This window comes from Channa argus, chromosome 20 (assembly GCF_033026475.1).
Source record: "Channa argus isolate prfri chromosome 20, Channa argus male v1.0, whole genome shotgun sequence".
In the NCBI taxonomy this organism is placed as follows: domain Eukaryota; kingdom Metazoa; phylum Chordata; class Actinopteri; order Anabantiformes; family Channidae; genus Channa; species Channa argus.
Genome location: NC_090216.1, coordinates 19,736,440 through 19,760,266, shown reverse-complemented (window position 1 = coordinate 19,760,266; position 23,827 = coordinate 19,736,440). Strand labels below are relative to the sequence as shown.

Sequence of the window (23,827 nt, the reverse complement as noted above, 5' to 3'; positions counted from 1 at the left end):
GAATAGTAGTTTACTTAAACTCTAAATGAAATACATTTTGAGATAAAGGATTTTTTATTTTCCTGAGCTGTAACTGGAATCAATAAAAAACTACAAATATTTAAATTTAAATTTAATGAATTTAGAATATGAGTTTTTATTGTATTGTGTTTATTGTACCCACCATAGTCAGAGTCATCTGCAACCCATTTCTGTGTAGGCCAGAAGTAAGGGGTCTGAAAAAGGTTGCGTAAAAGTGTTAGTGATAAAACATAAATGGCTATAATGAAAACTGTCTATAAAAAATACTAACTTTAAAATACTAATTTGTATACATTTTTAAGGTATGTAATGAATTAGAAAAAATCGTTACTAACACATTTGTCATGTGACTAAATTGCAATGGTAAGCAAATGAAATGTGATGCATTTGAAGCTAAAGCATCAATTAAGAAAACAAAATTGCTACATAAAGAAAGGAACTTTCCTAAAGAGCATTTATCCATCTAGCACTACCAGCTCAACTCTGTCTCCAGTATACTTACTTTTAGCATTAGGTACTGTACGTAAGTTTTCCTCTACAAATACCCACGTCAATGAAACAGGTTGTCATAGCAATGCCACACACAACCACAGTAACCCAACACACAGGAACATTTGAGGATATGGATAAAATGTTTTTTTTGATTCTCTGTCACATCAGTAAGGAGATGCATTTTGTTTTAGAAAAGGCTGGAGGCAGAAATATAGAAGACTGCTAAAAAATACCTTGAGTTCAGAAGACAAAACATCAATGGTTACTCAAAGGTGATGCTTCACTCTGAATGAGCAGTATCACAATGTACCTTGATACTATTCAAAACTTTAAAAAAAAAAAAACGATCAGTAGAGTTAAAATTTACTAGTAGTGTGCAGTGGAAAACCATATTTGACAGTTTTTAAAACCTCATTGTTGACTTTAAAACACTAGTCTTGTGCTATGCAGGAATCTGAGTTCAGGGAATATGTTTCCCTGTGATGAAAAATGTGACATTTATTACAAAAACAAATGGGGAAATGGAGGATTTAGCTTTACCTGGAAGCGGTAGAGGCTGGTGTTATTGTAAAGGACCAGCTTTTTGTGGTTCTGCAATGGATAAATGTAGCCAAAGGCCACTAGCATGGTGCCAAAAGCATGAGCCTCTGGGACACAGACAGGAGAAAGCAGAAGAAGGGGAAATTAAAAATTTGATGTTTCTTCTGCTGTCATATTTTGCAATAATTAGTGTTTATGAAGATATGTTTTAACAGCAGTTCTTCAAATCTCATGGTTTACAGGATACCTTCTGGAGTGATCTTCATCTTGTTGGTAACCCATGCAATTATGTCCTTGCCTGTGAGAAAACAGAAGAGAGGATGACTGTATAAACTGCATATTTAGTTTTTTTTTAAAAAAAGACTGTTACGTTAATAGATGTATCTCTGTTTCCTATCTTTTTCTTTTAAGTTTCTGGTAAATTTTTAAAACTGACCACCCTAAAAAAATTAATAAATAAAAATAATCAAGTGAACTGGAATATGAATTGTATTTATACTTACAAATGCTTAAGTGTAATTTAGTTTTTTCACTACTAAAAAAAAAATAAAATTATACTTTTAATTCAGATTGGAGTGTACAGAAGTATTTAAATAATATTAGGTTAAATCTAATGTGTACTGGCAAATTAATGTGATAACTAATGTGACAACTAATGTGCAACGTTAAATATCTGAGTTGTAGTTTAACTGCAATCTGGTTAACTGTTTAAAACGATACAAACCAATAGCAAAAAGTTACTCTTTAGTGTAGCTCGAGTATTTTAAACCTCTGTTATTCATGACTCTACTTAGGTCACATTGTCTTCACTCATAGTTTTTCTAGCCAACCTCATTCCCCAAAATTTCTGAACATACATTACGATTGTAGCAATACTATGCAATACTTCAATACTATATTTTTCAGGGTTTTGTATAAAGATGGATTCAAGGAGAAAACAAGGTAAGAGACGGAGAGTGACAACAAAAGTAAGTTCTATTATAAAACACAAGAAAGAGAAGGCTAACAAAAATTCACTTCTCGAAGCAGGACAAATCTGGTGCGGTTACTAACAAAAGGCAAAGAATCTAATCATGACCACAAACATGAAAAATCACAAAACAATACAGCAACTGGGTTAGAACACTAAGGAAGAGAATAATAGTGCTAATAAGGCTAAGAAAACTAGAGTGTAAGGATTGCAACAAAAGAAAATAGAGAACCTAAACAGAATGCTACTGGGGACCAGTCACCTGGCCACCAAGGCTCACGTTGGTGCTATAAAATAGAAGGGTTGCTGCAAGAAGTATCTGCCATAAAGACTGATGCCAAATCATGGCATCACTTGTTGATGTAGAGATAATGAATCTATGATGATTTGAAGAAAGATTTTTAAAACGGAAATACCTGCAATTTATTATGTTCTTGACGCTTGTGATGAAAATGTGTATATCACATTTCAAAACTCCAAGTAGCTACAGTCTCAAAATGACCAGATAACACTTGTAATACAACAATAGAACAAAAATAAGTAATGTAGCTATTATTAACTGGAGTGCTTAGTTTTAAACTGTATTTTGTTAAGTTATTCTCAAGGTTTAAAGATTAGAATTTCATGTGTATGCAGGCGCAGGCATGTAAATTGTAAAGTAGATGGAGCACTAACTGTTTCCACACCGCTCTCATTTACCAGCAGTTCTGGATTTAGTGCATTAATGTGATCACTGTGAGAGAAAGTTTCCTATAAATGCAAAATGCCTGTTTATGGTGACCAAATGCTGCTTTCATACCTCAGTAAACCTTCTGTCTGCACTGTCTTTAGACCAGAGCTTCATCAGGAAGCTATCCCAGCAGGGAACACATAGAAGATGAGTAGTCTCAGAGACTTGCTAATTAGATTCCTGACCACTGTGACCACTGACCTGTATGTATGTTCTGTAAGGTTGATTTGCATTGAGTCATTCCTTTGTCCTTTTGCATGAATTCAGCTGCTGAGCTGAGTGGTTAAGAGACAACCATAACCTGTAAACCTGGTCAATCTGATTTGGCCCACTCATGAGTGTAGTTCTCTTCTGTATGTGTGTTTCCCCCTCTTGCTGATTAAATTCACCATAACAAAGACTGTGAGCTGCCTTTTGCCTCCTAAACTTGCCGTATAGTTTTTGCCATGACAATCACATTATCATCCTATTCCATCTATTATCTTAACCACTTTGGGTTTGTGATGTTCTGGAGCCTATCCCAGTTATCCTTGGGATACACTGTTGGAAAGGTAAAAAAAACAAAAACAAATAATTTTAACTAGTTTTTTAACCTTAATGTGTAACTAACAAACCCACTATAGACAGTAGTGGTGCAGGAAGGTAGAGTGGTTGTCCACCAATCTTGCAGTTGTTGGTTCAATCCCCAGCTCCTCTGGTCACATGTAGAAGTGTCCTTGAGCAGGACACTGAACCCCAATTTATTTGCTCCCGGTGAGTGTTGGCCAGCTCCCCATTGGTGTGTGTGTGTGATGGTGAGTACGAATGGGTGAATAAGAAGCAGTGTAAAGCGCTTTGAGTGCCAATAAGTAGAAAAGTGCCATATAAGTGCAGAACATTTACTACTAATTTTAGGGGTGATGGACAAAACTCTCCAGACTAGATAAATCATATGATTTAGCTGCTGTTCTGACAAATTATTTTGTAACTGTTAGTCACAGCAGGAGGGGCTTATATCTTATACTTTGGCCCATGTGTCCACACTGACCTTTCCTGACTAATATTAGATAAGATTATAAAGCCACTTTAGCTCCTAAAGCACTGTCCAGATCTCGTCTAATTCTGGACTGCCTAGGTTAACATAGGTTAACTATGTCACCAGCTTAGACAGTCAAGGCAACCTGTCAGTGTTTTTACACTACTGTGCTTTAGTTAACCTATGGATATTTTCAGGACAATTTGCAGTTTTATTCTATCATATTCTCACAGTGACCTTAACAAGATGGTGACTGACACTTTGTTAAATTTATGAACAATTGAAAATGTACACTCAAAAATATAGTTAGCAAAACCTGTCCAAGGCATCACTAAGATCAGTTAGAGAATGCCAATTGTAATAACTCTATTCTGAGAAGCTAATATTACCTCTGTCTGATACTGGCCAATATTTGTGTATATGTGTGTGTCAGTCTCACCAAAAATTACATGTGGGACGGTAGTAACGTTGAGTTTCTGTTCTGACCCTTTAACTCCACTTTTTGGGTCCTGCATCTCCACCACAATGGCCTCCAGCTGGAAGCAGACAGACAGCAACCAGGACTAATTTATATGAAGAAAATTGACATTCACAGACAGTAATAATAACAAACAATGATTTCCACCTTTGACATCCCCGTTTCAATTTTAAAAAGACAAAGGTTTCCACTCTCCCCTACTTCTGTGCAGTATTTTTCCTTCCTTCAAGCTTGGCTCCTCTACTAGAGGCCTGGCAGCTTAAAGGTTCTGCGCAGTATCTTAACTCTTCCTAGGCCTACAGTCTTCTGGACGGAAATCTCAGATGTTCCTGGAATCTGCTGGAGTCACTCTCCCAGTGTTTCGATCAATTACTTGACCCTTATGTTTTAACTTTTCATTCAGTTTATGGCATTTCTCAAGCTTCCTTCACTTGATTGGTTTATCTATCACAATGGCTATATTCTTCTGTTTTTCCACCTCTACTTTGTCTGGTTGGTTAGCAATTACCACTTTGCCAGTCTGTATCTGAAAATCCCACAGGATCTTAGTTTGTTCATTCTCAACCATTTTTGGATGTGTGTCCCATTTTGATGATAGGACTTCCAGGCTTTACTTGGCATAGACGTGTCTTTAAACTATGCCGTCCACCAGGTTATGATATTCTACATATCCCCTGTTGGCGACAGTGGCGCAGGACGGTAGAGTGGTTGTCCATGAATCTCATAGTTGTTGGTTCAATCCCTGGCTCCTCTGGTCACATGTTGAAGTGTCCTTGAGCAAGACACTGAACCCCAACTTAGTTGCTTCTGGTGAGTGTTGGCAAGCTGCATAGCAGCTCCCCCATTGATGGTTGTGAGTGAAAATGGTTGAATAAGAAGTAGTGTAAAGTGCTTTGAGTGCCAATATGTAGAAAAGTGCTATATAAGTGCAGACCGTTTACCATTCCCTGCCTGCTGGCATCTTGTTCCCTGTCGTTATGTGCTTTGCACACCTGCACCTGGAGTTGTGCCTGGTTTGGTAGACCCCAGCTTCTTTTGACCCTATTTGTAGAGCCCTTGATGTTATACACATAGAGATGATGATAGTTGCTCCATAGATATCCATAATTCCTCTTGGTGGGGACACAGATAAGGGGGTTAAGCCCTATGCGGAACAGCGGAAGGTACATAGCATCTCCTTGGAAAATGGTGTTCTTGATGGTGACTTGTGGAATTGACTTGAAGACGGGCTCTAAAGTTGTAATTCCACAAAGTTTTCGATGAAGGTTCTTAGAATCATGTTGATGTTGTAGAGTTCCAAGCATTTCAGGAGCCGAGTGTGAGACACTAAGTCATAGGTTTTCTTGTAGTCAGTCCAGACAGTGCACAGGTCAGTAATCTTGAATGTCTGCTTTATCTAACAGTAGGTGGTGCCTTGGTCCCCTGGTGTTACTACCAATTCTTTTTTTTGGCTTTGCTCATCTATTTAGCTTATCTTAGCTGCTATTATACTTAACAGGAGCTTCCATGTTGTCCAGAGGCAGGTAGTAGGATAAGGCTGGTCCCTTCTTAGGATTATCTGGCCTTTAATTAACCATTCATGGTGGTTTCCAACAACTAATAGCTGGTTTGTTAGAAACTCACAGAGAGAGGTAAGCTTGTTTAACCAGTAGTAATGGATCATGTCTGGGCCTGGTGGTATGCACCTTTTCATGCTTGCATGTCTGCCATTGTGATGGTTACTGGATTTTGTTCAGGGAAGGTATTCCGGGTACACCAGGCATTGTGCAGTCTTTAGCCTCGGTGGGTCTGCTCTAATGCTATTACCCTGCTACTGGACGGATCAGTGGAGAACATCTGGTTTATTCTCCTGTCTTCAACTTCACTGATGTACCTCTTTAGAAGGGTAGCCAGGGTTGGGAGCCTTTGCTTGGTGGGTTAGGGTTAGGGTTAGTCAACAGGCCTCAGATATGGACATTTTTTTTGTACTTCTTAGGTCCCATTTTCTTTATCATGCCTTTCTGCAATTCTAATAGCTGGCTAACTTCTTTCCTTGATCTTGACCTCCACCCTCCTTCTCCGTAGAGGATACTGATTGTGTTCATCTCATAGTCAAGGATCTCCAAGCAATACTGTTGCTGTTGTGTTGGTTTAAGTAATGGTCATAGTAGAGATTGTTCATAATGCTGTATTTACATATTTTAGTAGACTTTCATAGGGCACTTTACTTAGTCTTGGTAATTGGCCAGAGGTTCCTAGTGTCCACCTAAGTCATGATCTTCAATCTCAGGTCAGGTGCTCTTGCACTAATCACCCAATCTTAAATTGTGTGTGCATGTGTGTGTGTGTGTGTGTATATGTGTGTGTGTGTGTGTGTGTGGGGGGAGTGACACTTCCCCCTTGACCTGTCTTTTTGCTCCCCCTTGCCATAACATTCATGTTTGTCCTTGTCAACCTCTAGTTGTGCTAGCAGTTGCTTCTGCGGATATTAGATCACTAAGCACCTAGTTTAGTGTTAGTCCCACATCCTCTGTATGTAACCCCTCTATATATTATTGGAAATGGCTCAATTAACTTAGATCCAACTCACTTAAGTGGATGATTTCCAGATGGTGACAGCAAAAAGGAAAAAATGGAGGTTCCATGGCAGCATATAGAGGGATGCTGCTGCAGGTCTCCTGTTTCTGTTGTCAGAAGTCTGTTGATTTTGCTTTCCATCTCTCCCAGCAATCCAAAGCAGCCTGGATAACTGGAAAACTAATTTGCCTGATTTCTTAACATCACTGTTGTCTCTTATGATCTTGCACACTCTCTTCTATAATAAGAATATATTACAATTAAAATGCATGTCTTTGGATTGTGGGAGGTAAATGGAGTACTGGAGTAAATGCATTCAAGCACAGAGAGAACATGCAAACTGCACACAGGGCAGGTAGATTCAAACTGGGGACCTTCTAGCTGTGTGGTTGCAGTACTAACCACTCCATCTCAGCACTGTCTATATTATTATTATTATTACTATTAATATTATAGTAATAATAATAATAATTATAATTATTATTATTACATTCTGTAATATTATACTGTTAATATTATACTGCTATTTCTATTTACTATAATACATTTGTATCATTATACTTTTTTTCAGTTCTGTAGTTTTGCTGAGAGTAATTTTTACTCACCTTCTATGCCATCTGAATTTCCCCCTCAGGGAGTCATATAAAATGTTACCTTACTATTCCTTATTCAAGAAGGAACTACTAAGTAACTATTGTGGAAGTTGTGGGTCCACAAAAGGATGTATTTTATAATTTTTATCCTTAATAATTTATTAGACAAAATGTATTTTTTCCTTGCTCACTTCTAATGAAATACATTGTTTTTATGTTACTGTCCTGTCTTTTGACTCAAAGCGATCATGACTATCCATAACCTATAATCTGTCATTGGAAGCATACTTGCTGAGGTCAGGTTTTGCTGTTAATCTCCACAGTATTTTTGGAAGCAGAGCAGCAACTCTAATTAGCTTAAAGATAGAATTAGAGATTATCTATCCTCTGCTCTTCTTCAGGCGAACAAATTATCTAACAAATTATCTATCATCACTGCTATCTAGCAGGAAAAGGAAAACATTGTTTTAGTGGTAGTTTCTTTTAACTAATCATTATTACTACAAAAACTGTACATGCCATTTGTTGGTTTGTGCATCGTATTTTTGTGTGCTTTTGTGATATCTAAAAGAATGAGATATCACAAATATAGAGTATCAACAGCTTATACAGATTTACAAATCACTGATGATTAATAATCATAATAATATTAATGATAATGATATTGTCCACTTACCTTTTCAAGGCAATGCATACGGGATCGTAAGTGTTGACCTCTGTCAGGACGAGCTGTTCTAATTGTCATGTTTGTAGATGGATGAAAACCTAATGATATGTAAATGAAAATATCCTGCTGTGAAATATTTAACCTACAATAGTATAGTTGCTGCCAGAAATGTACACATGCAGTGAACATGAACGTACTCCTCCTGGGACTGCAAGACAGGATAGGAAGGGTGGACCAATTGCCTTTGTCTGATAGAGAGAGAGAGAGAGAGAGAGAGAGAGAGAGAGAGAGAGAGACAAGAGAGGAGAGAGAGGGAACTTGAATTTATAACACACCTTTATTTACCTCAAAATTCACTGTACAAAAACATAATATGCTTATTGACAACTAGTAGAAAAGCACATATTTACATCAATGCATGTCCAAAGAAATGTTGTCCTTCTACTATAAAATAAAACACCCCATCACAACTCCAGTATACCAGAAAACTATCTAGGTCTTGATTAACCTTGTAAAAACTGAAATCTATCACCAATCTGGACAAATACAAGTTTTACATCAATCAAAGTATTCCACTTTTCTCCTCCTGTCAGAAGTTAGGGTGCCCGACTTTAACTGCAAGCTGGTGTGTCAACTTCTCAAACCTGTGAGCGTTGGTGAGCTGCATAGCAGCGTCCCCATTGGGAAGTGTGTGATTGTGGTGGTGGTGTGTGGTGTGAATGGGTGAATGAGAAGCAGTGTAAAGCACTTTGAGTACCAATAGACAGAAAAGCGCTATATAAGTGCAGAGCATTTACCATCCACTCAGTCAGAGACATAGTTTAGTTCAGATGACAGCGTATGGAAAACTGAGTTGTTTCACTGTCACAATATACTTTGCCATTTTAATTAATTCGAATCTATACAATTAATTTATTATTTATTCAGTCACTGGTCATGTGGAAGACCTCACACATGTGCCCATTCAATCATGGCCTCGGTTTACTTAACTTGTTTTCTTAGATCAGTTTATTAAACATTCTTTCACACAGGAAGGCAACAAACAATTACAGGTTGGTAGGAACCAGTAGCTACACTTGAAAGACACAGCTCCAAAGCAGGGGATACCTGCAACCTAGTCTTAAAAGTAGAGAGGGTGCTTCCCAAATCTAAACTGGGAGCTGGTTGATAGTTCTGCCTCCCATTCTACCTTTGGAGATTTTGGGAATTGCAAGTAGGCCTGCAATCTGAGAACAAAGTGGTCTATTGGAATGATATTAGGTTACATATTAGGTCTTTTAGATATGATAGAGCTTGATCATTAAGAGCTCTGTATGCTTTGTAAGGAGGAGGGTTTCAAACTTTATAAGACCAGAACTTGGCAAATGATTCCAAATTTGATTCCAACTCCTCCTGTCAGTCTCCTGGAGCACAGGTCAGTCATGACCTATCATGGACATTGAACTCATGTGAACACAACCACATATACTTAAACACCAGTAAGATGAAGGAGATGGTTATAGACTTCCAGAGAGGGTTGCTACCTCAAATACCGGTGAATATCCAGGGCTTGGACATGTGGACAGTTTTAAAGTACCTGGGTATACACCTCAACCATAAACTGGACTGGTCTCACAACACCGACACCCTGTAAAAGAAGGGCCAAACTTGCCTCCACCTTCTGAGGAGACTGATGTCCTTTGGAGTGCGCAGGCTTCTGCTAGAGACATTCTATGAATCTTTGGCAGCTTCAGATCTTTCCTGGGCTGCCCGCTGGACTCTGTGAATGTCATGGCTGTGACACTCCTCCATGTTGCACTGGTATTCATCACTATCTCTCCCCTCCTGTCTGATCTCCCTCTGTCTCTCCCTCCCCGCTGTGATACACCTTCACTAGCTTCTCTCCATTGGCTTCCCATTAAATGTAGAATAGAATTTAAAACCCTGCTTCTTACATATGAAGCTCTGAATGGTCAGGCTCCATCATATATAGAAGACCTCATAGCACCATATCATCCCAGTAGACCACTTCGCTCTCAGAATGCAGGCCTACTTGTGGTTCCCAGAATTTCCAAAAGTAGAATGGGAGGTAGAGCCTTTAGCTATCAAGCTCCTCTCTTGTGGAACCAGCTCCCAGTTCTGATTCGGGAAGCAGACACCCTCTCTGCTTTTATGTCTAGGCTTAAAACCTTCCTTTTTAATAAAGCATATAGTTAGTTATAGTTATGCTGCCATAGGCTTAGACTGCTGGGGGACCCACCCCCAATGCACTGAGCTCCTTTCCTCCTCTTGACCATCTCTCCTCTCCTCTCACCCCGCAATTGTCACCACTGTATGTCATTAACTCTGTGTGTTCTCTCCCGTAGTTGTCTTTGTCATCCTCTGTCCCCCTCTCTCTGTCCCTTTCTGCAGGTGTCCCCCGGCTTTGAAGCTGTGTGTCTTCCAGCGTGAAGCTACTGGTCCTACCAATCTGCCCGATGTTTTGTTGTTGCTTTTTGTTGCTCTGTTCTTTTCTCTCTCCCCTTTCCACTCACCCCAACCGGTCGAGGGAGATGGCCGTCCACCCTGAGCCTGGTTCTGCTGGAGGTTTCTTCCGTTAAAGGGAGTTTTTCCTCCCCACTGTTGCCTATGGCTTGCTCCAGGGGGAATTGTTGGGTTCTCTTTATATATCTTTATAATCTTGACTTTATTCTGTAAAGTGCCCTGAGATGACTTTGTTGTGAATTGGCGCTATATAAATAAAGTTGAATTGAATTGAATTGAATTGAATACATAACCAGCCCAAATCCCCACACCTGTTGCCTCCCCTTTTAAATGCCCCGCTCACCTACTCCCCTTTGCCAGAACTTCTTCATGTCTCCTGTGAGTTGCTGCTTCACTTGTTCCACCAATGATCTGTCGTTCTATTTTTGCCTGGCCTCTGGACCTGAGTTCCCCACAAAAACTCCTTCCTTGTTCTGTGTTGATTACAAGTAGTATGTGACTTTACATCAACTGCAGCCTAATTTTGGATTCACGCCATTATACTCTGTTTGGTATTGGATTTTGCGCAAGATCGAAGACTGTTTTGACTTTGTATTGATCTTGAGTTGTTACTTTCTTTCGGATAATCTCAGTAGATTTCAGTTCTCCTTGCCCTGCCTCCTAAGCAGAACTGGCCCTTTGTTCGATCCTCTGCTTCTCCATACCATCATAAGCACCCAGTCATCAAATATATCTCCATGCTTTTATATATTACTCACTTTTTGCTTCTCCTTTAGAGCTTCACGCAGTGACCTGTTTTCCCCCGGTTCCTTTTGCAGAACATACCTCTATTGCCACACCGCCTTCTTCACTACTTCATAATATCAATAAGTAATAAATCACAGGAACTAAGAAAAGTAAGTAACTAATTAACAACAAAGGTAAACAAGTGAAAATCACTCCACAAGGAGGGCAGGAAAAACACTTGAATATTAACTAATCAAAGTAAAAACAGAACATGAACACACTGGAGGGAGAAGATAAACTAAATTATAACAGTGCTGGGGAAGCAAATGAACTCACTAAGTAACTTAGGGGAAGCAAACAGGGAAAAACAAACAAACAAACTAAGCAGAAAACGCAAAATAAAATGCAGCCAGTTCCTGCCCCAGTCCTTGCAACATCATCCATGTCAGTTTTTGAGTCCAGGGTTGCGCAGGTGCTGAGTCAGTGGGATCAGGAATTGATTCTGGATGCGGGCAAACAGAGCCCAGTCATCATGCACCACCTCTCCCACCTCAGGGACACTTGGAAGCAGTCTACAGACCCAGACCTACGCAGATCTCCCAGATGGAACAAATTGTCTGTTCTTGACCATGGCTGAACGACGTGCCTGGGGTGCCCAGATTATTGGAGCTCCTGGCTAAAACAAGACTGGGGGTAAACAGGGAAACCCCTCCCCTGGCTTATCTGTTGCACCCCAGTTCCTGTCTCTGAGTGGGTAGAAGCCGCAACTTCAGCTGCTTCCTCCGAATAGGTCGATGCCGCTCCTTCTCCCGGGCAGCCGTCCAGTTCCTGTTCCTGTCGCGGCGGCGAGGCCGGCGGTGATTGGCGCGTCTCACTAAGGTTTCGTCAGGTGCCTGTGGCAATAGTGGCAGATGTAGAGGCTATGTTCCACCAGGTAAAGGTCCCGTCAGACGACGCTGACCTACTCAGATTCTTGTGGTGGCCAGCTGGTGACACTAGTCAGCCGATAGCAGAATACAGGATGGAGTTGCATATGATTGGTGCCACTTCATCGGCCAGATGTGCTAGCTATGCTCTGAAGCGATGCACAGAAAACAACACATTTAAAACAAAATGGACAACAAACTTAAAATGTAAATTACAAACGCAACGATCAAAGCCATATGATGTTGCTAATTACATCAGTAATAACTGATGCTCATTACATCATCAGTACACCTAAACGTAACACAATACACAACACAGTACACAATACACAACATATACAAAGATAGAGGAAATCCTGGTTGGCTCATACAGTTAGATATATTCAGAATGCTATAGATTTAGCAGTATGAGGGGGACCCACCCCCCATGCACTTAGCTCCTTTCCTCCTATTGTCCCTTCCTCCTCTCGTCTCACCGCACAAATTTCACCACTGTATGACATTGACTTTGTGGATACTTTCTCCTGTAGTCTCCTCTCTCTGTCCCTTTCTGCAGGTGTCCCTGGCTTTGGAGTAAATAACCTAAAACTAAATTGTAGTAAATAAATCACACACCAAAAGTCCAAGAAGATGGACTTTGTAACCAATGCTTTGGTTATGTATGGAGTGATTATAATTAGCTTTTTTACATGCTATTTAAGTCTATATATATATATATATATATATATATATATATATATATATATATATATATATATATATATATAGAAGTCTGTAATAAAAACTTGGTTTTATAATAACATCAAGATATGTTATTTAAGAACAAAATCCCCATTCCACACATAAATCATTTCTGTTTTTGGTAAAAGTTAGAATCATAAGGTTTAGTTTCAGTTCAGTAGATTAGATTTTGATGGTTAAGCTGCACTGTTGTGATGAGTGTTGCATACAGAAGGAGAAAAAAAATAATGTTGCATGCACGGATTCCTACGACACGTGAATACAGCAGCAGACTGGGGTGAGATCTGTTCTCTCCTCGTTGTCTGTTTCGATGAAGTTGTGTTAAAAATGGCGGATTTCCTGCCGTTTCACTCCATTTTATCAGTATGTTTCCCTAACTGTCTTCTCACAAGCGGAGAGGCAGAACAGTTGCGGAAATCTAAGGAAATAGATAAGTGTATCGATCGAGATAAGACTTATGTAAAAAGACTAGTAAAGATCCTGTTACTCGGAGCAGGGGAGAGTGGCAAGTCTACTTTTCTCAAGCAGATGCGCATTATTCATGGACAGGACTTCGATCAGAAGGCGAAAGAAGAATTTAGAGGCACGATTTTTAATAACGTTATGAAAGGTAAGACTACGCAGAGCACTCCATTTTATTTAACACACTGATGTTGGCTTGTGTTGATCGGTGTACTGGCGGCTTACTTCCCTATGGAAGAGACTTGAGTCGGAAGTTGGTAGACATGCTATTTGGAGATGAATAGACGAGGACACTTGTTCGACCCAGTGTTCGACAAAGCAGTCTGGTTTGCTGGTAAACATGTAAGAAACGCCCATGTTACCTGTGTTTGTGTGCACGGAGGATAATGACACACCGATCAGTCACAGATCACCCTAGAACGAAGATAACAAGACACAACGTCAGAATAAAACTGTAACGTTAACCTGTTAACAGTGAACTAGTAACGTTACACCAACCTACAACGGATGTAGTCGTGCATTAAGTAATGAAGGCTAACGTTATATGGTTAACGTTATACGTTGGGAGATTTTTGATCTAACCGATAAATTGTGTTTATGTAAATTGTCTGTTTATTTGAACTGCCTTAGGATTTTCCATTTTTTTTATACTAACGAAGCTTGGCTAAATAACATGCATGTTTTAATGCATTTTTAAAAAATACCACTACAAATTACAGCCTCCAATGTTTTTGTACAGTTAAATCAACATCCAATATGGTTTCAGAATATTTATTAAGGTAAAATTTATTGCAAGACTGACAATAGTTGTAAGTAAATCTTGCTTAGTTTATGTCTGCCGTGCTGCAATTTAAAATGTTACAGCTTTCAGTCTAGTTGGACAGCAGTCTAGTTTCATTTAAATGGTCTGCACTTATAGTGCTTTCCTACCTGCTGGCACTCAAAGCGCTTTACACTGCTTCTTAATCACCCATTTGCACTCACAATCACACACACACACACACACACACACACAACTCTGGGGGTGCTGCTGAGCTGACACTCACCAGGATCAACTAAGTTGGGTTTCAGTGTCTTGCTCAAGGACACTTCGAAATGTGATCAGAGTAGCCGTGGATAGAACCAACCATGGCGACCGCTCTACCTTCCTGTGCCACTGTTGCAGTGTAGTGGTGTGAGTTAAATGGAATGTACCATATCTGAGTTTAGCTAGATAAAGTTGAAACTGTATGACAATTTAATCCCACATTATAGTGACCAAAATAATTACAGTCATTAGTATTATCACTGTATTGTTAAAATGTGTTAACAATGTTTCAAAAGTATTCATATACAAATTATTATTATTTGTGATATGTGTGATTGCTGAAAGCAATATTTACTTTGTGAAATTAGCTTGTATGTTTTATTTCATCATGATTCTACTCTCTTGGATAAATTAGTGTTTGGTGCACTCTGGAAATAGAATATATGCAATAGGAAATGATATTTGGTATCTCTGAAAATATGACAGTTTTGATGAACTCATAATGGAGACAGCTTTGTTTCACTCTGTGAGCAAAAGTAGACATGTTTGATATGCAGAAAAGTGGACTGTTGCTGGGTGTAAAGGTGACTATTTAGAATTAAAAGCTGTTCTAGAACAGCCTTCTTCCACCTACGTAACATTGCCAAAATTAGGAGCATCCTGTCTCAGCGTGATGCATAAAAAATAGTCCATGCATTTGTTACTTCTAGGTTGGACTACTGTAATTCCCTACTTTCAGGATGCCCCAGTAACTCCCTAAAGAGCCTGCAATTAATCCAAAATGCTGCAGCAAGAGTGCTGACTGGAACTAGCAAGAGAGATCATATTTCACCTTCACTAGCTTCTCTCCATTGGCTTCCCATTAAATCTAGTATAGAATTGAAAATCCTGCTTCTTACATATACAGCTCTGAATGGTCAGGCTCCATCATATATAGAAGACCTCATAGCACCATATCATCCCAGTAGACCACTTCGATCTCGGAGTGCGGGCCTACTTGTGTTTCCCAGAGTTTCCAAGGGTAGAGTGGGAGGTAAGAGCCTTTAGCTGTCAGGCTCCTCTCCTGTGGAACTGGCTCCCAGTTCGGATTCGGGAGGCAAGCGCCCTCTCTGCTTTTGAGTCTAGGCTTAAAACCTTCCTCTTTAATGAAGCATATAGTTAATTATAGTAATGCTGCTATAGGCTTAGAATGATGGGGGACCCTTTCCTCCTCTTGACCATCTCTCCTCTCTTCTCCTCTAACCCCACAATTGTCACCACTGTATGTTATTAACTCTGTGTGTTTTCTCCCTTAGTGGTCTTTCTCCTTCTCTGTCCCCCTCTTTCTTTCCCTCTCTGCAGGTGTCCCCGAGTTTTTAGCTGTGTGTCTTCCAGCGTGAAGCTACTGGTCCTACCAATCTGCCCGATGTTTTGTTGTTGCTTTTTGTTGCTCTGTTCTTTTCTCTCTCCCCTTTCCACTCACCCCAACCGGTCGAGGCAGATGGCCGTCCACCCTGAGCCTGGTTCTGCTGGAGGTTTCTTCCGTTAAAGGGAGTTTTTCCTCTCCACTGTTGCCTATGGCTTGCTCCAGGGGGAATTGTTGGGTTCTCTTTATATATCTTTATAATCTTGACTTTATTATGTAAGGTCCCCTGAGATTACTTTGTTGTGAATTGGTGCTATATAAATAAAGTTGAAATGAAAATGAAATTATAAGAAGATGTGGTTCTGAAAACTGAAAACTGAGAAGTAGGGACTCTGTGACAATTACTTAGTGATCTAATATAGGTTCAAAGTGAATAGAAGTGAATAGGAGAATGAACATGAAATCAGTCCCTATCACTGATCCCTATTTTCCTATGTCTGCTGCTGTTAGGGACTTTGCTGACAGCTACTGGTCTGGTTTGCGAGTGTGACTGTCTCAGTGTCCAGTGTCCTGAGCTGTCTGCTCCCTATCTGCTGATGATAGGGACACTTGGCTAAGCTCTGCCCTTGCTCATACTCAGAGAGAATAAACTGTCCTTAAGTTTATCTTTTTTTATTTGCTAATGTCACTGGTGTCTTGAATTCATATCTGGTGATTATAGAATACAAATATTTATATTTTCGTGCTTTAGTTAACTTTTTAACAACGAAATCTGTGCATTGTGAAGTCATTTATTTACGTGCCAAAATTGTCCCAGGTACCAAATCTTTGTGTAGCGTTAATTTCCAGCCCAACTTGCGACTTGTCGATGGACATTTTGGAAATCTACGTATTTTTGTAATGGATTACGTCAATGTGTCGCCCCACCCCTAGTTGTAACACACAGTTGACATGTAACACACAAAAGGCAGTCGAGTGATAGAAACGTCATGAATTTGTTTGCTTTAAATCCTCCTGACAATTTGGGACAGAGCAGCATGCTGCACGCATGTACATTGTACTAGGGTGCTTGCAGGATAAAGTCCAGATAATATCAATGCCGTCTTCCTCAGACATGATACTTATATGGGCATTGGTGCATCCCTAGCAAGAACAAAATCTTGCATGTTATATGTGTATTTTTCTTTAATTCAGGAATTCGAGTGCTGGTGGATGCTCGAGAAAAGCTACACATACAATGGGGCGATTCATCCAATCAGCGGCACGGAGACACAGTGATGGCATTTGACACTCGATCAGCGATGACTCAAGGTCAAGGCATGGTGGAGCCCAAAGTATTTCAGCACTACCTACCATCCATCTATGCCCTGTGGGCCGACCAGGGCATCCAGAATGCCTATGACCGCCGCAGGGAGTTCCAGCTGGTGTGTAAGAGTCTTAATCAGTGTCTTCTTTTAGGAATACCCTGATACCATTTACAGAAATAGTGGATAATGGATTAAAAATTTTTATTAATGTGTTAAAGGGCGACTTCAACAATTTTCAACTGGCTTTCTACAGATTTAGTTTAGGCTGCAAATCTACATTAATGCTTTAAAACGTCCTTTTGATTTCCCTGTATTAAAATATTTCTCTGCTTCTGGCTGGAAAAACTCCTCTGGATGACAACAGCTGGATCCATTTTTAATAATCAAGAATTCAAATGATGTCATCTAGCGAAGGTCCGGAAAAGCAGGTTGACCATGATTACAAATCCATACTGTGAGCAACAAGACGACATAATCTAAACTAAAAGTTCCTCCAAGTGAAGTCATCTGGAGGCATTTTTCACCTAGAAGAAGAGAGATACTCCAATATAGGGAAGTCAGAGGATTGTTTAATGCCATTCAATTACATGTACTACTCAAACTAGAACCGAAAAAAGCAAGTTCAGAATTACTGAACCCTTTAAACATAGCCTCATAATTATGTGCATTTGATGCTATAGCAGGCTGAATGAAAGGAGAGATCATAAATGGAGCAATGCTGCCTCTTTTGTAAATCAAAGTCCACCCAAAGTCCTTCTGAAATGAAATTGCCTCATAGAAATCGAAATAAGCCGCTGTCAATTGCAGATTTTTCATTCAGTTTTTGCTGTGGCTCTCTCCCTTTTTCTTCTCTTTCTTAAGTAAGAAAATTATTTTCTGTCAATATCGAGTAAAAATTCATCAGCACTGCCTCCAAAATGAGTCTAATGCAGAGTAATGAGTCATATACAGTATACTGATATACGAGACTTGGTAGATTTGAATTAGTGATGTCATAGATGCGTGGATGCTCTGCATTAGTCATCACAGTGCTTGGAATTCATGCTCAACAGAAATACCTAAAACAATACCGTTGCACCCTACTTCTGCTGTCCCTGAATTTGCCTAGTTTAATTATGTTAGGGGTAATGTAGTTGCAATCTCATATTTAAAACCCAACAAATCCCGCCTGAGCAAGCCCTACGCAACAGTTGAGAGGAAAAACTCCCTTTAATGGAAAAGTTTTGCAGCCTTCTTAATAAATTAAATACAAGTGAACTTTCTAAAGAAGGAAAATGTTTAGTAGCTAAATGGGGTTTAAATATTACGTTGCCCTTTCAAAATAGGGGAATCATGCATGTTTGGAGGCACTTATAGGTATTGGCCCATTTGAAATTATTAGACCGAAACTGGCACTGATCAGTGGCCCCCTCCTCCCCGGTTTAGTGAGCGAGAGAAATGGGGATTTCTTAACACAAATAAACATGGCCACACTTCTGCCTCTCTGCAGTATTAGAGCCTAATCAGAAAAAGTGCACACACACGTAAATGTTTCAAGATGTTTATCTAAATAGTGTTCTTTACTTTAGTGGTTTGGCTAAAGATCATAATAACAGTTGAACAAAGAAAATAATAAAAGATTGTGACCCAGACTCTATCCTTTCTGGATCCAAAGCCAGAACCATCACATTGACTTTTTATTCGGTTTTGGCAGCGTTACATTTCGACTAGCGACTCTTCTCTGACATTGGTTTCTGCACTGCTACTCAGCAACAGGGACCTCCTACCTGTCTCTGATTGGCTAGTACTTTTTTGGCATCGCTTTAGACAGGATTACTGAGATTGGTGAGATGAGAATGTCATTCAATCACTGAATAGAGGTGCAGAAAACAGTGAAAACAGCACCAGTGACAGTGAGAGATAAGTATGAAGTAAGAAGAAAGGGGAAAGAAAATGTGTAAAATTCTTAGTCAATTCAAGAGACAGGAAGGTTTACACAGAAAACCGGGGTTTTAATCTGGAATTGGTCTTATATGTTTATCCTTTTTTTAGGAAGCTCAAAACCGTCGTGTCTCATCTGCTCTGAGATGGTGGTGGTGGTTAAAAGTCGGAATGAAAATAAGTGAAGTGAAGTCCAGACTTTCACAGAAGATAAATATTGTTGAAATGGCATTGCTTTCTTCATTTGATTTGAGTTGTTGACTTCCCACAGTGCAGCTTTTGGTACAGTGATAACACTACTTCAATATATATAAATTTATTGTAATGTATAACTAAAATATAATGCTGCTGACCTTTACATGAGGAACTTTTCTCTATCTGAACCTCCTTAACCTGGTCTCTGCTTTAGAGTTGTTATAAGATAACTGACAACTAAAGTAAAGCCTCCTACACTAAAGCACCTACATGTTACAATGAAATTCTTTCTCTGCATTTAACCTATCACCCTGGGGGGGCGTGGAAGCCTTGGGGGGCGCCGCAGAGTGCTGAGTGTCTCGCTGAGGGACAGGGGATTTGATACTGCACTTTTGTGGGCTGACTGTGGTGCAGGAGGTGGAGCGGTCATCCACCAATCTCCCAGTTTCTGTTTTGATCCTTGGGTTCTCCTGCCACATGTCGAAATGTCCTTGAGCAAGACACTGAGCCCCAACTTAGTTGCTCCTGGTGTGCATTGGCCAGCTGGATAGCACTTCCCCCATCAGTGTGTGTGATTGTAAGTGTGGGTGAATGTAAGGATCTTTGAGTACCAATAGTTTGAAAAGCGCTATGTAAGTGCAGACCATTTACCATTTTACTTCTGCATCCCATCCTGCTGCTCTACCCTGTTGCTCTACCCATTGAGCTACCAGACCGCTAATCCAGCCGCTAATCGAGTTGCAGCATCAGCCAAGGGATGGATGTAAACAGTCACCACCAACACAAGTGAGAACTCCTTCAGGATGTAATAAGGCTGAACACAGTGCTAGTAGCTAATTGTCGCTGCTACAGAGTTGTTCTTAAACAGTGATGTGCGCAGGGTTGCACCATCTGTTGTTCACAAACACCAATAATCTCTGGCTTCCCAGCATAAAGAACTCCAGTGAGAACTCCTAAGAGCAAACAGCTGATCCCAAGTGTAAACAATCAAAAGTTCCAAAATAGGATAAAACTTAATGCAAAAGTAATGAGGTTAGTGCCCCTAGTTGCACAACTCCATATGGGTTTGAAGAAAATGGAAAACATACTGAGTGCACATAAATAAACAAAATAAAATGTAAAAAAGAACAAAAAGAAAGACAGAGCTAATTGAACTATAATGTGTTGCATTTATGAAATCGGTGAACAACTGCAACTGCAGTGAAAACAAAATTAAATTTCTGCATACAACAAAAACATTTTGAACTCAGAAAAAAAGACGTTGGGTTGAAGATGCATCATACTTGGTTAATGTGATTTTTGCTCCTGAACCTCAGGAGCCCTGCACATCAGGGCTGAATGCCGTCACCTTCATCTTTATACAGGATAAACTGTGAGGCATGTGCGATGTTTACTTTTAATAAAGTTCATGTTGGAGAACACCTGCTCACAAACATATGTGGATCCAAAGATTAACAGGACTCCAAGTGCATACTTTTTTATGTTCACATAAACGTCTGTGATAACATTCCAAGTTTCGAACACAAGTTTGTCCGGTTTGGGAAGGTTTCGAATATCACGCCATTTGTGATTCTGAGCAATAACATCCTTCTGCCCCATATCAGTTGCTGCTTGAAAACAAAGCATGGTACCTTTCCAGAGAAAAGGTCCTAAAATGGGTTGTAAATGGTGTGTTTCCTGCAAAGCCTCAAGCTACTTTACCTTTAAAACTACAAATACAGAAAAACTGCTTTAAGACTCTCAACAATATGGCTTTCAAACAGTCAGTTCTACAGTGACCAAACCAATGTAGGTCAGTGTGACCTATCTGAATCCAACAATAAGCCGTGGGAATGGTGGCCCCACATTACTTTAACATTGTGTGATGTGATGAATTTTTGCATAACATAGTTAGTTTTTTGTTTTATATATTGGCTTTATTACCTTATAAGGAGCTCTGTTTAGGACATATCTGTTTACTATATTTTCATTTTCAGCAAAATCCTTTATATTGGCTTTAGCTAATATTTGGTATCAGTAATGTTGACAGGTTAATTTAGACCTTTGGTAGACTGAGGTGCCTTCATGTAAAGGGCTAAAAGGGTTTTTGCAGCCCCAAGTGCAGACCATTTACCAAATAGAATTTTTTTCCCTCTTTTTGGCTGAAAATGGCTCCTTAGACAGTAAAGGTTGCTGACCCCTGCTATAGACTGATCAATGCAAAAATTAAAGTAAACATGATGCATCAGACCACAATTTTGACTGCCACAAATGGGAGGATAAGACATTGCTTTGTGTTTGTTTATTTAACTAGGAAAAGTTAAAAAAAAGTTTTTGTAAATATGTGTTCTAGTGTGTAGTTTAATAGGCAAAAATAGCGAATGTTTTATTTAAAAAAATGTTTGAAATGTGCAAAAGTGACAGCGTTTGAACACTTTCTTCTCTGCAAACCAGAGTCGTTTGGGATAATAAAATTGTGTATGTATGATTGTGTGTTGTTTTTTTTCTGCTTTAACAAACTGCCAAATTTGACTAAATGCCAGCTGAGTATTCTTTGAGAGCTGATAAAATAAAGCCAGTACTTTGGACAATTAGGCTGTAAAATTAGTTCCCTGGTGTCAAGCTTAATGTACAGTATGTATCACAGCTCTACACATTTAGACCATCTATTTTCAGTTTCTTGTTTCACTGAGTGAAGAAGGGATGGCAACAAATGAAATAGTGATGTGAGAATCCATGTTAGAGGCTAAACTTGTAGTTCTTATTGTATTTCACTTTGTCTCTTCTTTCTCTTAGGGTGACTCAGTCAAGTATTTCCTGGACAACTTAGAAAAGCTTGGACAGTCGGTAAGTTTTACCTAAACCCAACAGGCAGGATGTCTGATGGTATAGATGGTCTATGGGCAGTATTGTAGGCAATAATGTGTAACACTTCAAATACATCATTACTCAGAATTGTACTCTTAAGCCGGGGGACACCTGCAGAAAGGGACAGAGAGAGGGGGACAGAAAAGGACAAAGACAACTACGGGAGAGAACACACATAGTTATACAGTGGTGACAACTGCGGGGTGAGAGGAGAGGAGAGATGGTCAAGAGGAGGAAAGGAGCTCAGTGCATCGGGGGGTGGGTCCCCCAGCAGTCTAAGCCTATAGCAGCATAACTATAACTAACTATATGCTTTATTAAAGAGGAAGGTTTTAAGCCTAGACTTAAAAGTAGAGAAGGTGTCTGCTTCCCGAATTTGAACTGGGAGCTGGTTCCACAAGAGAGGAGCTTGATAGCTAAAGGCTCTACCTCGCATTCTACCTTTGGAAATTCTGGGAACCACAAGTAGGCCTGCATTCTGAGAGGGAAGTGGTCTACTGGGATGATATGGTGCTATGAGATCTTCTATATATGATGGAGCCTGACCATTCAGAGCTGTATATGTAAGAAGCAGGGTTTTAAATTCTATTCTAAATTTAATGGGAAGCCAATGGAGAGAAACTAGTGAAGGTGAAATATGATCTCTCTTGCTAGTTCCAGTCAGCACTCTTGCTGCAGCATTTTGGATTAATTGCAGGCTCTTTAGGGAGTTACTGGGGCATCCTGAAAGTAGGGAATTACAGTAGTCCAACCTAGAGGTAACAAATGCATGGACCAGTTTTTTGGCATCACTTTGAGACAGGATGCTCCTAATTTTGGCAATGTTCCGTAGGTGGAAGAAGGCTGTTCTAGAGATTTGTTTTATATGTGAGTTAAAGGGCAAATCCTGGTCAAAAATAACTCCAAGGTTCCTTGCAGTAGTACTGGAGGCCAGAGTTATGCCATCTAGAGTAACAATATGGTTGGACATCATATCTCTGAGTTTTTTGGGCCCAAATACTATGACTTCAGTTTTGTCTGAGTTTAAAAGTAAAAAATTGTGGGACATCCAGCCCTTTATGTCTTGTAGGGATGCTTGAAGCTTTATTAACTGATTATTTTCATCTGGTTCCATGGATAAATATAGCTAGGTATCATCAGCATAACAGTGGAAATTTATGGAGTGTTTTCTAATAATGTTGCCTAAAGGAGACATATATAAAGTAAAAAGTATTGGTCCTAACACAGAGCCTTGTGGAACTCCATAGCTAACCTTTGTGTGCATGGAGGATTCATCATTAACACGAACAAATTGAAATCTATCATATAAATAAGATTTAAACCAGCTTAGTGCAGTTCCTTTAATCCCAATTTCATGTTCCAGTCTCTGTAATGAAATGTTAAATGTTATCAAGATCGTTGTTGACTTTTACCAGGGCTGTTTCTGTATTATGATGAACTCTAAATCCTGACTGAAACTCTTCATACAAATTATTCCTATGAAGGTGATCACATAATTGTTTTGCAACTACTTTTTCAATTATTTTAGAAATAAAGGGGAGATTAGATATTGGTCTGTAATTGGCTAAAACACCTGGGTCAAGACAGGGTTTTTTAAGTAATGGTTTAATTACAGCTACCTTATAGGCCTGTGGTACATAGCCTGTTTCTAAAGATAGATTGATGATATCTAATATGAATGTATCTATTAAGGGTAAAGCTTCCTTGAGCAGCTTAGTTGGAATAGGGTCTAGCAGACAGGTTGTTGGTTTAGATGAGGTAATAATTGAAGTTAGCTCAGAGAGATCTATGGGTAAAAAGCAGTCT

The 23,827-nt window shown here is 39.5% G+C and overlaps 2 protein-coding genes across 3 annotated transcripts in view; one reads left to right on the top strand and one right to left on the bottom strand.

The window, feature by feature from the left end:
- Positions 1-8,200, bottom strand: part of rgs9a (regulator of G protein signaling 9a) — a 28,018-nt gene extending 19,818 nt beyond the window's left edge. Inside the window, exons 1-5 of the mRNA XM_067488153.1 lie at positions 8,072-8,200; positions 4,208-4,304; positions 1,301-1,351; positions 1,054-1,160; positions 164-215 (exon numbers count right to left, since the gene is read on the bottom strand). Coding sequence (XP_067344254.1) covers positions 164-215; positions 1,054-1,160; positions 1,301-1,351; positions 4,208-4,304; positions 8,072-8,140 — 376 coding nt within the window. The 5' untranslated portion in view covers positions 8,141-8,200. The remainder of the gene's footprint in view (positions 1-163; positions 216-1,053; positions 1,161-1,300; positions 1,352-4,207; positions 4,305-8,071) is intronic.
- A 4,970-nt stretch (positions 8,201-13,170) lies between these two features.
- Positions 13,171-23,827, top strand: part of gna13b (guanine nucleotide binding protein (G protein), alpha 13b) — a 41,649-nt gene continuing 30,992 nt past the window's right edge. Inside the window, exons 1-3 of one of the 2 annotated variants that reach the window (XM_067488386.1) lie at positions 13,171-13,528; positions 16,947-17,176; positions 21,950-22,000. In XM_067488386.1, the coding sequence (XP_067344487.1) occupies positions 13,246-13,528; positions 16,947-17,176; positions 21,950-22,000 (564 nt within the window). In that variant the 5' untranslated portion in view covers positions 13,171-13,245. The remainder of the gene's footprint in view (positions 13,529-16,946; positions 17,177-21,949; positions 22,001-23,827) is intronic. The other variant, XM_067488388.1, reaches the window with a different exon arrangement.